The sequence below is a fragment of the Protopterus annectens genome, chromosome 6.part1, assembly GCF_019279795.1.
Source record: "Protopterus annectens isolate FY-2018-M chromosome 6.part1, PAN1.0, whole genome shotgun sequence".
In the NCBI taxonomy this organism is placed as follows: domain Eukaryota; kingdom Metazoa; phylum Chordata; order Ceratodontiformes; family Protopteridae; genus Protopterus; species Protopterus annectens.
Genome location: NC_056738.1, coordinates 480555781 through 480568520, shown reverse-complemented (window position 1 = coordinate 480568520; position 12740 = coordinate 480555781). Strand labels below are relative to the sequence as shown.

General features: G+C 37.4%; 1 protein-coding gene across 1 annotated transcript in view; it reads left to right on the top strand.

Moving 5' to 3' along the window:
- Positions 1-401: 401 nt before the first annotated feature.
- Positions 402-12740, top strand: part of LOC122805342 (homeobox protein SIX3-like) — a 60683-nt gene continuing 48344 nt past the window's right edge. Inside the window, exon 1 of the mRNA XM_044075427.1 lies at positions 402-824. Within this exon, the coding sequence (XP_043931362.1) occupies positions 411-824 (414 nt within the window). The 5' untranslated portion in view covers positions 402-410. The remainder of the gene's footprint in view (positions 825-12740) is intronic.

The window sequence follows — 12740 nt, the reverse complement described above, 5'->3', positions numbered from 1 at the left end:
ACTTTTGATACAATAGCTCTTTGCAAAGAAAAAGTTTTGGACATGTTTTATTTTTGCAAACTCTGCAAAATGAATACTTTTAAATTAGCATTATTTCAAAATAGATGTATTTATTTATTTATTTATTGTTTATGAATTTGTTTAAAGTTTTGGGATCTACAATCAAATTCACCTTTACAACAGCTAATTTGTAAAATGAGTTAAAATAACATGAATAATTTGATTAGTTATAATTTGCAGTGGTTTAATACTTAAGTGTTGCGACATTTACAAGAAAATATAGGAAAAAAGAAGACAGCATTTTTGAGATAATACTTGTGGCCAAACAAGAACAGATCTGTTAAAGTGAGTTTAGAAACATTGTTAAATCTTTGATTTTTTTTACTCTTGAAAAGAAGAACTTGGTAAATATGTTCCCTGTACCAGGCCTGACTATATTTACTACAGATCAGGTTGCTCGGGTATGTGAAACCTTGGAAGAGACTGGAGATATTGAACGTCTTGGGAGGTTCCTGTGGTCACTGCCAGTCAGTCCTGGGGGTTCTTCAGATGCTCTAAATCACCACGAGTCAGTAATGCGTGCAAGGGCCTTAGTGGCATTCCACACTGGTAACTTTGAGGCTCTCTACCAGATTTTACAGAATCATCGCTTTACACCAGAGTCTCATGCTAAGCTCCAAGCTCTCTGGTTGGACGCCCATTACCAGGAGGCAGAACAGGTTAGAGGTCGACCCTTAGGTCCAGTTGAGAAATACAGAATCAGGAAAAAATTTCCTCTTCCCAGGACCATTTGGGATGGAGAGCAGAAAACACACTGTTTCAAGGTAAGCACTTCTTTTGTGTCCTTTTTTATTCTAAAACATATAAAATAAAAAGGGGCTACAGGGACAGTGGATTATATTGATGATATTTACTCACAATGAACATTCTGAGGCAAATCTGGAATGGTGCATCACAACCAAAATGCATGCTGCAATGAATGCAGTTTGTCGTGTAGAATAGTTAAGAGAAAAGAGAACTTCGATATGGTTATGGGACACAGAAGTCGTGAAACAAAATATTACAGTTCACTTTTTCTAGCCTGATGATTCAAATATGAGGCCTCTAATTTTGAAAGGCACAGAGAAAGAATGCCCATATTTAAATAATATATAAAACAGTTTTTGTATTGCAGTGACGTTGATAAACATGGCACATCATTTAACAAAGAAACCAAAAAGGGTAGCTTGTGACTAGATGCGATGCAATCCTCAGGATTAAACATACATTTAGCAGTTGTTTTGTTTGCATTACATTTTTTCTAGTGTTATTAGAAAACATACACAAAGCAATACAGTGTGTCTTCCATAGTCATTTTGTTAAATTTAGTTAATTTATGTTTGCATTTCTTTGCTCTTTTAAAAGCTTTAAATTATATTTGTCATGTTGTCATTCAGTGTAGAATTATTCAATATCTTGGGACCCTTCTGAAAATGGGCTATGCCCACTAAAGGTAACCCAGACAACAAAATGAAATAAATACATTGTGGGTCCTGTTAGGTAGATTACTGTTTGAAACTGCAATGCCAAGTTTCTAAGCACAATATATACCTGCTCTGCAGCTTTAACTTATATCTGCAGAACCACCAATGGAAGGAAAAAGTAGTAACATTTATATTTATACAGGGACAGATTGAAGCAGTGTAACACCAGTAGTTTAACATCTTGCACACTATATTACAGGACACGTGTTTAAGATTTATTCATAAACAGTTCAAATCCTAGAGTCGCTGCATACACCATATTAGAAGCCAATGTGTTTATGTCATTGCTACACAGTTTTAGTCTTAATGCCACTGTGTATACCATGCTACAGGACAGATGTGTTTAAGTTATCGCTTTACAAACAATTCAAACCTTATTGCTACACAAACATTTCACACTTTGATGTCACTGTATATACCGCACTATAGGACACGCATGTTTAAGTTACCGCTACACAAACAGTTTGAACCCTAGTATCTCTGTACTCATCATATTACAGGACAAATGTGTTAAAGTTGATGTGACATAAAGTCCTCATGTTAGTGCTAGTAAAAGGCAACAGGATTCTGTGCTTCATTTTATAAACTGATAAATATTACATTTTGTCTGCTGTTGACCTTTTTCTATCCTGGATATACTAAAAGCATTTTGTCTGAATTCATGCTAGCAAACAAGGACACTGCATCCCTTCTGTTCACATTCCTCATTCTCTTCTTTGGTTTATAGGGTAGATAGCAGTTGCAGATGTTGATGTAAGTTTAATGAGATGTTTTTATTTTATCTTTCTATACTGCAAAAGGCAAAGATGCACATTCATTGTCTAGACAGGAATGTTATTACTGTGCTACTGTGCATTGTAAAAAAAATATATAGATGTGTGTGTGTGTGTGTGTGTGTGTGTGTGTGTGTGTGTGTGTGTGTGTGTGTGTGTGTGTGTGTATTTATACTCTGAAGAAATGAACTTTTAACCAGTCTTAGTACTAACCTTATTGGTTTGCAATGCATTGTGACATAAATAAGTGTTTAATTGAAAGGACACATTCCTCTTGTATTATAAATTACAACAAAGAGTATAAAAGCCAGGGAAAATGTAAACCTGGGTCCTAACAGTTAAATTAACGGTGATAACCTGCCCTGTAGGAACTATTAGTGTGATATTTCGAATTCTGTACAATTAAACTGGTTTCTGTCTGTTCACCAAATGGTTAAAAAATATTAAAATTCAAAATTACTTTTTAGAAGATGCTCACACTACACAGATTTTGTTTAATTTAGAACAACCTCTCTTCAAAAAAAAAAAACAAAACAAAAACTTTGGACTGTAATACTAATTCATTATAAAATGTTACATCATTTGACCTTTTATTCTCAAACTACAATTTGCAGGTTTATTAATGCAGTTTAATGTATATCATCAGAACTGCCTGTTTTCAGTTCAAGTTTAATTAGATCTGCAGTAATAAACCATATCCATGCTTAGCTGTAGAAACTGTGGTTTATAGATTCCGTAGTGCTTTCTTTAAAACATGAAAATGCAGTATAACTATGCTTTTAATCAACTTTAGCAGAACTATCTGTTTTCAAAGCAAGCTTAAAAGTACGTGTAATAATAAACCCAATCAATCTTAAGCTCCTGATGTTTCTCCAAACAGTGACTACATGAAAGGATGTCTCTGACAAAACATTTTACAGATGGCACCAGTGAGAGATCAATATTTCCACATAACAGGAATTATTATTAGATATTGCTGCCAATGTGTGGGGTGAATCCATGCACAAAAAAGTAATGGTACTGTGGAGCAGAACTTTTGGATTTTTTAACCAAACTATACTAAAATTCTTCAGTGGATGCACCAATATATTTAGGTAATACAGAATGTGGGCTAATGTCACCCCATGAAGGGCTTTGACCCCTCACTTTCCATGCCACAGTCAACTCAATAATTTTCCCAAGACAACTACATTTCTGATGCACAGAAAAATATAAGTATCAGCTTTGCTCTACAGCTAGATTTACATAATTACTTCTGAAAATACTGCTTGCTAAATATGGATGTATGCAATAAAAATAATTATATGCACAGAGAAACTTACAACAGATACCTGCATATATGTGGGAGCAGGTTATGGGCTCTAACGTCAGTTTTAAAAATGCTATTTTCTGAGCAGTAGCTTTACAATGTTAAAGGCTTCACAGTGATATGAGTAATACACTATGTCATTGTAATTTCTGTACACTCAAGATCTTTACAAATAATTAGTTTCATTCCTTTGTTGTTTGGGCACAAACTCCAGTTGAAGCACCAAACAGAGATATACTGCCATACAGATACAGGGTCACACTGAATAAAAAACAAGAATAAAATTAGCAGCTATCCTGTTAGACAGAGGTAACATGTACAGAGTCCACTTGTGGGAGGTGCAACAATTTATGAACACTTAATATGTTGGTTGTAGCAGTAAGACTATGTACAACAGAACATTTGCTTATAATATGCTGAGAAAATATACTAGACGAAATTTTGGAATGTGTGGGGGAAGGGCAGAGACTAGACAAGGTATAAGCATGAGGGATATTGGAAGGGGGGCATCAGTACATAACAGAATGTCTGATTCCTAGCAAATAAATGTATCTATGAGCAGTAGTTTTTATTTTTTACACATTAAATATTTGCATAGTCAACAAAATTTATATCTAAAAATATAAATAAAAAGATACAGAGAAATGTTGAGGTAGAATGTTTACCAATACAGAAAATGTTTTACAAAAGTAAGAAAACATATACAAATTGAAAATGTGTTTGAATATCATTTTTGTGTGGGGTGTATCTTACATGTGACACTAGTGCAACAATGAATAATGGATAACAATTAAACGAAAAATAGTATAATAAGTATTATTTTCTTTTAGATGTAATTCACTGAAATTATGTTAAGTTTTTTAAAGCAAAATGTATGAAAGCCAAAGAAACACTTCTTACAATACATACACAAATAGATGTAAGAAGCAGAGGGGCATATTAAAATACAAGTTTGGAGGCAACATGTTCTAGCTTGTATTTTTATCTCTGTGACCCTAATACCAGTCAGAATGATAATGTGTTTAAACATATAACAGTTGCACCCTTATGCCACCGGAAATTAAATATACTAACTCCATGGTCACAAAACCATGGAGAAAGAAGAAAACTGTTGAAGTTTGACTACAATATATTTCATCCACTTTCACCATGTCATTAATGCATGTTGTGACCAATCAACAGCACCCAAAACTTTATCTATCTATCATAGGTTCATAGGTTCATAGGTAGGTACTAGGCTATCTGCCCGAGGGCATTTATAAGCCTAGCGAGAGTGTGTCAGCTTTCGCCGCCCCATTGATTAATTAATTGAGCCTCTGTCAAGAAGAGCCGATGAAGTGATCCCAGGGGTGTATTTTCTGTTACCCATCCACTCGTCAAGGTTTAGTGTTAGTGAGGGACTCTGCCTAATGTAGTTAGGAATTTTGTTCCAAAGCATGGGATGTCTCTGTGACAGGAATCTATCCCTCCAGCATGTTCTATTTGTTATTCTGGCGAGGTTTAGCACACTAAAGCAAGTGGCTCGCTGTGACTTGGATTTCTTTAAGTGGAGCATGTCCATCAATTCTGAGTTGGACATGGCTTTGTAAGTCAGGCAGAGATCACCTCTGAGTAAGCGATATGCCACTGAGTACAGCCAGAGTTTTTCCAGTCGGGCTGCATAGGACATATGTTTGAGGCCAGTAATCCTCTTGATGAGGTACTTTTGTGGTCTTTCCAGCTGTTGGAAGTGTCTTGTGAGGTACATCCCAAATGGGGCATTGTACTCTATGATGGGTCTGATGAGTGACGAGTAGAGTGGCACTATAACCTCTTTATTTCTAGATGCGAACCCTTTAGTAATTAGATAGGCTACATAGAAGGATTTCCTAACAACTTTGGCAATATGATTGTCAAAGGAGAGATTACTATCTACCTGGGTCCCCAGATCTCTTATTACCTCTTCTGTATTAAGGGGGCTGCCACCTATGTGGTAATTCATGGGTGTTTTGTTTTTCCCAAACGGGATGACTATGCATTTTTTGGCACTTAGCTTGAGACTATGACTTTGACACCAGGTGTCCATCTCAGTAAGGCCCTTTTGAAGAATGTCCGTGTCAGCCGGAGAGTCAATTATGGCTCCCAGTTTGCAGTAATCGGTAAACTTGGTTAGCCATAGTCCTCCTGTGTTTGTCTGAACTTCTGAGAAGTATATGCCGAACAGTAGGGGTCCCAGGACCAAGCCTTGTGGGACACCACTTGTGATTGGTTTAGAGTCGGACCTGGATCCCGCTATTCTTACCGTGTGAGTTCTGTCTGTAAGCCAGTTGACAACCCATCTCATGATGTAGGGGTTTATGTTCAGGCTGGTGAGTTTTTCTATAATTCCTGAGTGGGGAATGGTGTCAAAAGCCTTGGCGAGGTCAAGGTAGGCTGTGTGAACCACCTTCCCCTCATCTATGGCCTTGATGACTGTCTCGAAGAAGTCAACAAGGTTTAGTAGGCATGATCTGCCCTTAACAAAGCCGAACTGGCTCGGGTCAAGTGTTTGGAGGTTCCCAATGTCTTTGTTAATGAGTTCCATGATGATGTGCTCCATAGCCTTGCAGACCAGGCTAGTCAGGCTTATGGGGCTATAGTTACCAGGGTCAGTTGTGGCCCCTCCTTTGTGGAGTGGAATAACCGTTGCTGTGCACCATTCTATGGCACGTAGCCTGTGGAGAGGCTGAGGTTGAACAGTGTGTTTAGGTGGGGAGTTAGTTCGTTCTGTTGTTCGTGCAAGACGCAGCCTGGGACACCATCTGGCCCCACTGACGCTGTGCTTTTGGCTTTTGAAAGGGCTGTTTTCACCTGTGCATCTGTGATTTCTGGGACACTACACTTTTCCGGTATTGTTGTGGGCTCATTTTGGGGGTGAGAGGGGGGTGAAGTTTGCACTGAATCTATCTGCCAGGATATTGGCAATATCAGTAGGTTCAGTATATTTTGTGCTATTTTGCACTAGCTCAGAGCATATCTGCGAGTTGCCACTTAGATTCTTGACATAGCTAAAGAAGGCTTTGTGGTTATCTTTCGAATCCTTGGCTATTTTTCTTTTAAAGTTAGCCTTGGATGATTTTATGAGGGACCATAGTTTCTTACTGATACTGATCAGGGATGTCTTTCCTTCTTGGGATTTGCTTTTTTTCTGAACTAGTTTCCTCCATCTATTGTATAGCCTGTTTATGGCAGGGGTCCACCAGACTCTTTCCTTCTCTTAGGGGTGTGAGTCTTGGTTTTGCTAGGGATGGCACAATCCATGCATCCTTGTAGGTGCTCAAAGAGTGCATTTGTAAAGTTTCCTGCATCTTGGACACTGTTATCCTTTAGTGTGGGGGCTGTGAAACTTACCACCTCTGTCTTAAGTAAGGTGAAGTTTGCTATAGAAAAGTTTTTCACTGTGGTTTCCTTGGTTGGGGGTGGTAGTGTGGACATCCACAGTGATTAGTTTATGGTCTGATCTAACCAGTGACAGATTAACCTCCGATGCGGAACACCTGTTGCCCATGTTAGTGATGACCAGGTCCAATATGTTTTCACCTCTGGTAGGGGAGTTTACCAGCTGATTCAGGGCATTTGAGATGATAAATTCCAGGAAGTGCTGGACCTGGGAGCTTGTACTTGAGTAGTTTTCCCAGTTAATGGTAGGGTAATTGAAATCACCCAATATCAGGGTGTTCGGTAGGATATCCATATTTTCCAGTGTCTCTAGAAAGGCGGAGTGGTGGTCCTGGGTCATGAAGGGTTATCTGTAGCAGGCCACAATTTGCATTGCAGATTTGCCCGATGTTAGTTGCACATGGATGATCTCAGAGGTATCATGCTGCGTCACTAACCTGGAGGTGTAGGTATCCTTGATGAATATGGATACACCCCCCCTTTTGTGTTTTGGTCCATGTTCTGTGGCCGAAATGTGTGGTATGAGTTGTAGCCTCATAGTGCTGGGGTGCTCTGTGGAGCCTTGAACCAAGTTTCAGTTACTGCACAGATGTCGACGTTCTCCATACGGAGGAGTGCTTCGAGTGCATGCATTTTGAGATTTAAACTCCTGGCGTTGAGTAGCATAACCCTTATTTTTTTATTTGTGCTGTTTACGGAGGTGGGTTTGACTTTTGAGCCTTGCCTAAAAAAGGCATTATGGGAGCAGCAAGAGCCTTGGCCAGTATTAGAAATCCTAGGGGGTGACAGGTGCAAGCCATCTCTTGCAAAGCAACGAGGCTTGTCGAGCATGTCGTCCCAGGCTGACAGACACTGGATCCCCTTTGAATGACACCAGAAGCTTAGCCAATTATTGAAATTGATCATTTTTTCTTTATACTGCAGTATCATTCTTGGTGAGGGCAGGATGCTACTCAGGGTCAGGGTCATACCTGCCTGGGCTACATGATCAGAGAGCTCTTCCATGTCTCTTTTCATGAAGTCCAGGGAGGTACATCTCAGGTCATTCACACCAACATGAACAATGACAGAGTCATATTTGTACTTGTTCTGGAGTGACCTGCGTGCTTGTGTTATGTGACGGATTCTGTCTCCCAACAGGCAGCTAAACAGTAACCTTCTCCTTGTCCAGCCTAATGAGTTGGACGTAAGTGTGCCTGACTATAGAGTCACCTATTACTAGTGTGTTAGGTATGTTATTTCGCCATAAGGGCTGTGATTGTGTGGCACACTGATTTTGTGTTTTATGTGTTGTCTGGTTTGTGACGGGAGGTGTAGGTTTTTTGGGTGTCTTCTTTGGAGGTCTCTGATGCTTTTGCAGGTTTTTATTTAGAGCCTCCGAGTATGATTTTGTGTATGTATGTGTATTTTTTGCCAGTGCTGGTTTAATATGTCTATGTGAGGCTGGAGTTGTGGTGCAAGTGTTAACCTTCTCCTCATGACTGCCTATTCCAGTCTTGGGTGGAGAGAGCTGAGCCTCCAATTTAGCTATATAATTGCATCTCTCGCATATGTTAATGTTTTGTGGTAGGAGGAGAGGGTTGTCTGTGTACATGAGGCAATTGTAACATTGCCTCAGGATACCCAGGTTCACCAGCTGGACTGGAGAGTATACCTGAAATTGCCCTTTGGTCATGCCTGAATAGTAGGGTGAGCTGCTTAGTTGCTTGGTTGGTGAGGGGTGAATAATGAGCCTTGCCTGCTGGGCAATCAAGTGTTGGGGTATATTAGTGCTTGCTATTAGGTCTGAGCAAGTGCTGGACTGTAGGATGCTTTTTAAGTGCTTAGGTTGAGAGTTACACTACTTTCAAGGGAAAAACTGAAGAGGAGACTTGGTGGAGCCGGGAGTAATGTAGCCTTAACTAACCGGCGCTGCCCAGACGTGCAAAACCGAGTGAATGCGTTTTTTACAGCAGGGAAATTAAATCCATCTATCTATCTATCTATCTATCTATCTATCTATCTATCTATCTATCTATCTATCTATTTATCTATCTATCTATCTATCTATCTATCTATCTATCTATCTATCTATCTATCTACTATCTATCTACCTATCTATCTCTATGTCTGTGTGTGTGTGTGTGTGTGTGTGTGTGTGTGTGTGTGTGTGTGTGTGCGTGTGTGTGTCTGTGTGTGAGACAGTATGTATAAGTATAGGTATGCACAAATCAGTGACAAAAAAGAAACAGTAAATAAACAACTTCTGTTAACTTTCAAAAATTATAATGTCATCATTACGCCACTAACCATCACATAATTCTGTAAGGATGCTAACGTCATTCAAGACTGGACTATTTATGCAGAGATTACTGATAAAATATTTAAGAAGAACTTTTAAAAACTGTTTTGGTTTTTAAAGCTGTACATTCAAATAATAAAATTAGAACATTTACTGTTTGGTTGTTTTTGTTTTTATCCAAGCATTGTTTGCTGTCTGAGTTAAAACAATGGAAAAAGACAATATGCACTCAACTTTTTCTGATGTACAATAAAACATCAATTGTATGAATGATATTAAAGTATGTTTAATAACATATCAAAGAAGACTTGTTATGTACAATGCATACACGTCTGAGTGAAAACACACGCACACACACACACACACACACGCACATACACACACACACACACACACACACACACACACACACACACACACACACACACACACACACACACACACACACACACATGCTTGCAGAAGGGTTTACAAAAATTTAGCCACTCTTATGAAAAATGTAACAAGAATACTAGATGCAAAATAAATCAGTTATGTTAAAGAAAGGTTATATTAATTTTGTTGTGGAGAATCTTACAGATAGCTTTTACTTTCATATCATTGGGAGTCACTCATAGTGAGCATTTCCTACATTGTTTATTCTACTGTACTATATATGCTCATGCACACATGCACACACACACGCACACACACACATACACGCACCCATATATAGTACACGTATGCATATATATATATATATATATATATATATATATATATATATATATATTCAAAAAATATCCCTTGTAGGAAAGCAGCAGAAAGCATGTAATTATTGTCAAGCAAATAACGAACTGGTGACGTGGTAAAATAAAATAAATCTTTTTAATATAGCAGAACAAAACAATTAATTCGTAAGCGCTTTCACGGAACCTGTGGTCCGCTTCAGCAGACATTAAAATGTTTCAAATAGTCCACTCCTTTATACAATCCATTAAGTTATTGATTATTATAATCAACCAATCTAGAACAATCATTATTTAAAGGTATATTAGCCCTTTAGTCCTGTTGTGCATTGTTAATCTATTTTAAAAATGCCAAAAATGTATATAAAAGCAATACAAATTAATTTATACTCAGCATTTGGTACCCTATCTATAGATATGATTATTTAAACTAATATAGTGGCATGTTAGACAATAATATATACGTACAGAAACAATATAAACTGAGTATAATCTAACATTTAATGACTACCCTGTACCTTAAATGTGACTATGACTTGAAAATATTAAATATAGGACTACTGCTATATTCATATAATATGTATATTATGTATAAAAATATATGTGCAACATATATATGCATATATCAATAAAATTAATGTACAAAATAACCTATACATGCACAAATAAATGTTAAAAATATATAATAGTATATGTATATATATGTGTATAAATCATCTATATCCTCTAGCTTTCAAAATGGGTTTGAGGGATATAGCATCATTCAATCCTCTGCCCCTATGTGCTGCTAGCCTAAAAATCCATTTTAGTTCTGCACTCTCAGTTTCATTAGCAATGTCCCCATTCCGTATATTGTCATATTGAATATGCAATATCTGAAAGAGAAACGTATGATGATGTCCAAAGCTCTTAAGATGTTTGGCTATAGCACTATATTCTTCATGCCTTTGAATACTGTAGTTATGGTCCCTTATACGTTCTTTCAAAGATCTATTTGTTTTGCTCACATAAAAGCAAAAACAGAAGGTGCAGTGGGCAACGTACACAACATTTTTAGTAGTACAACTACCAGTATTTCTTAACTCCCAAAGATGTCCTGTATCAGGGTGTCTAAAGAATCTGGATTCATCAATAAATCTACATTGGGCACAGGTCCCACATTTTTTAGTGCCCATTGCTAAGGGATGCACCTTAAATTGATTATTCAATGCCCCTTTAGAATAACATAATTGCTGTTTCAAATTCTTACAATTCTTGTAAGTATAAGACTGATACTCTCCTACCAATACCTTAGTGTTGTCATCAACCAGTAAAATGTGCCAATTATCCCTAATGGCTTTTTGTATTCTATTGACATTGTTACTATAGGGCAAAATTATAGACAATTTAGATCTATCTGCTTTTTTATTGTTATTTAAACCTGGAACCCTCGCTGAATAAAAGGGTTTGGCTGTACTTTTTCTAAGTTCTTTTGTTTGTGTATAAATTCTGTTAATGTCACCCTCATTATAGCCTCTGCCCATAAAATCTTGCTTTAAGTGAGTCATTTCACCTAGCAATATTTGTTCATCACAACATAGTCTTGACAATCGCAATGTTTGTCCCTTTACTATGTTGTTAAACAGTGTAGGATTATGCATACTGTCTCTATGAAGAAAAGCCGGGCAATAACATGGCTTCCTATATATTTTTGTTTTCATGGTACACTCTTCAACATAAACAGTGACATCAAGATAATTAATACTGGTGTTAGAGTATTCCATTGTAAATCTTAAAAAAATCACTAGTAGAATTAACATGGTCAAGTAGATCTATACGTTCTTTCTCATCACCCTTCCATATGAGAAAGAGGTCGTCTACAAAACGCCTATAGAACAAAACATTGGGGTGGCCTATCAGATGTTCCTGTTCCCACGAAACCATAATGAGGTTAGCGTAGGTATTGGCACAACTAGTGCCCATGGCCACTCTCTTCTTCTGTTTATAATGATTATTTTGGAACAAAAATATGTTGCTCTCCAAAATGAGTTCTAGTAATAGGCAAAAAAAGTCAGCTTTAGAATTCTCTATCCCATTATCACCAACCAACAGACTATGTAAAATACTTATACCCTTGTCATTAGGAATACTAGTAAACAAAGCCTCAACATCCATGGTAATGAATATTAGATCTTTTATATTGTCAAGGCTTTGTGTAAACTCAAATAGATCTCTCAAAAATTGTTCAGTGTCTCTTAATACATATGAGTATCTACACAAAATGTTTTTTAACTCCTTCTCCAAATATATCGATAGTGGCTCAGTTATCCATACAGCCCCGGCTACTATAGGTCTAAACTTGGGCTGGGTTGGGTGTTTATGCACCTTTGGTAAGCCATGCAGTCTGGGTGTTAGTGGATATTCTACCAGAAAATATTTGAGCAGATCATTTGTCATAATGCCTATATTTTTACATTCCAACAGAGAGGAGTAAACGTTTTGAATAGTCTTATGCACATCTTCAGAAACAATCAGTTCATAAGCATCACTATTAAGCATTTCAGTCAAAGTTAATAGTATATGGCATCCATAACTACAACTGGGCCTCCTTTATCAGAAGGTTTGATAACAATGGTATCATTTTGTTGTAAACATTTCAAAGCTTGTACCTCATCCTTACTTAGATTTTGTTTCTTATTATGTTTACCAAAGTCATAGCCATTATATACA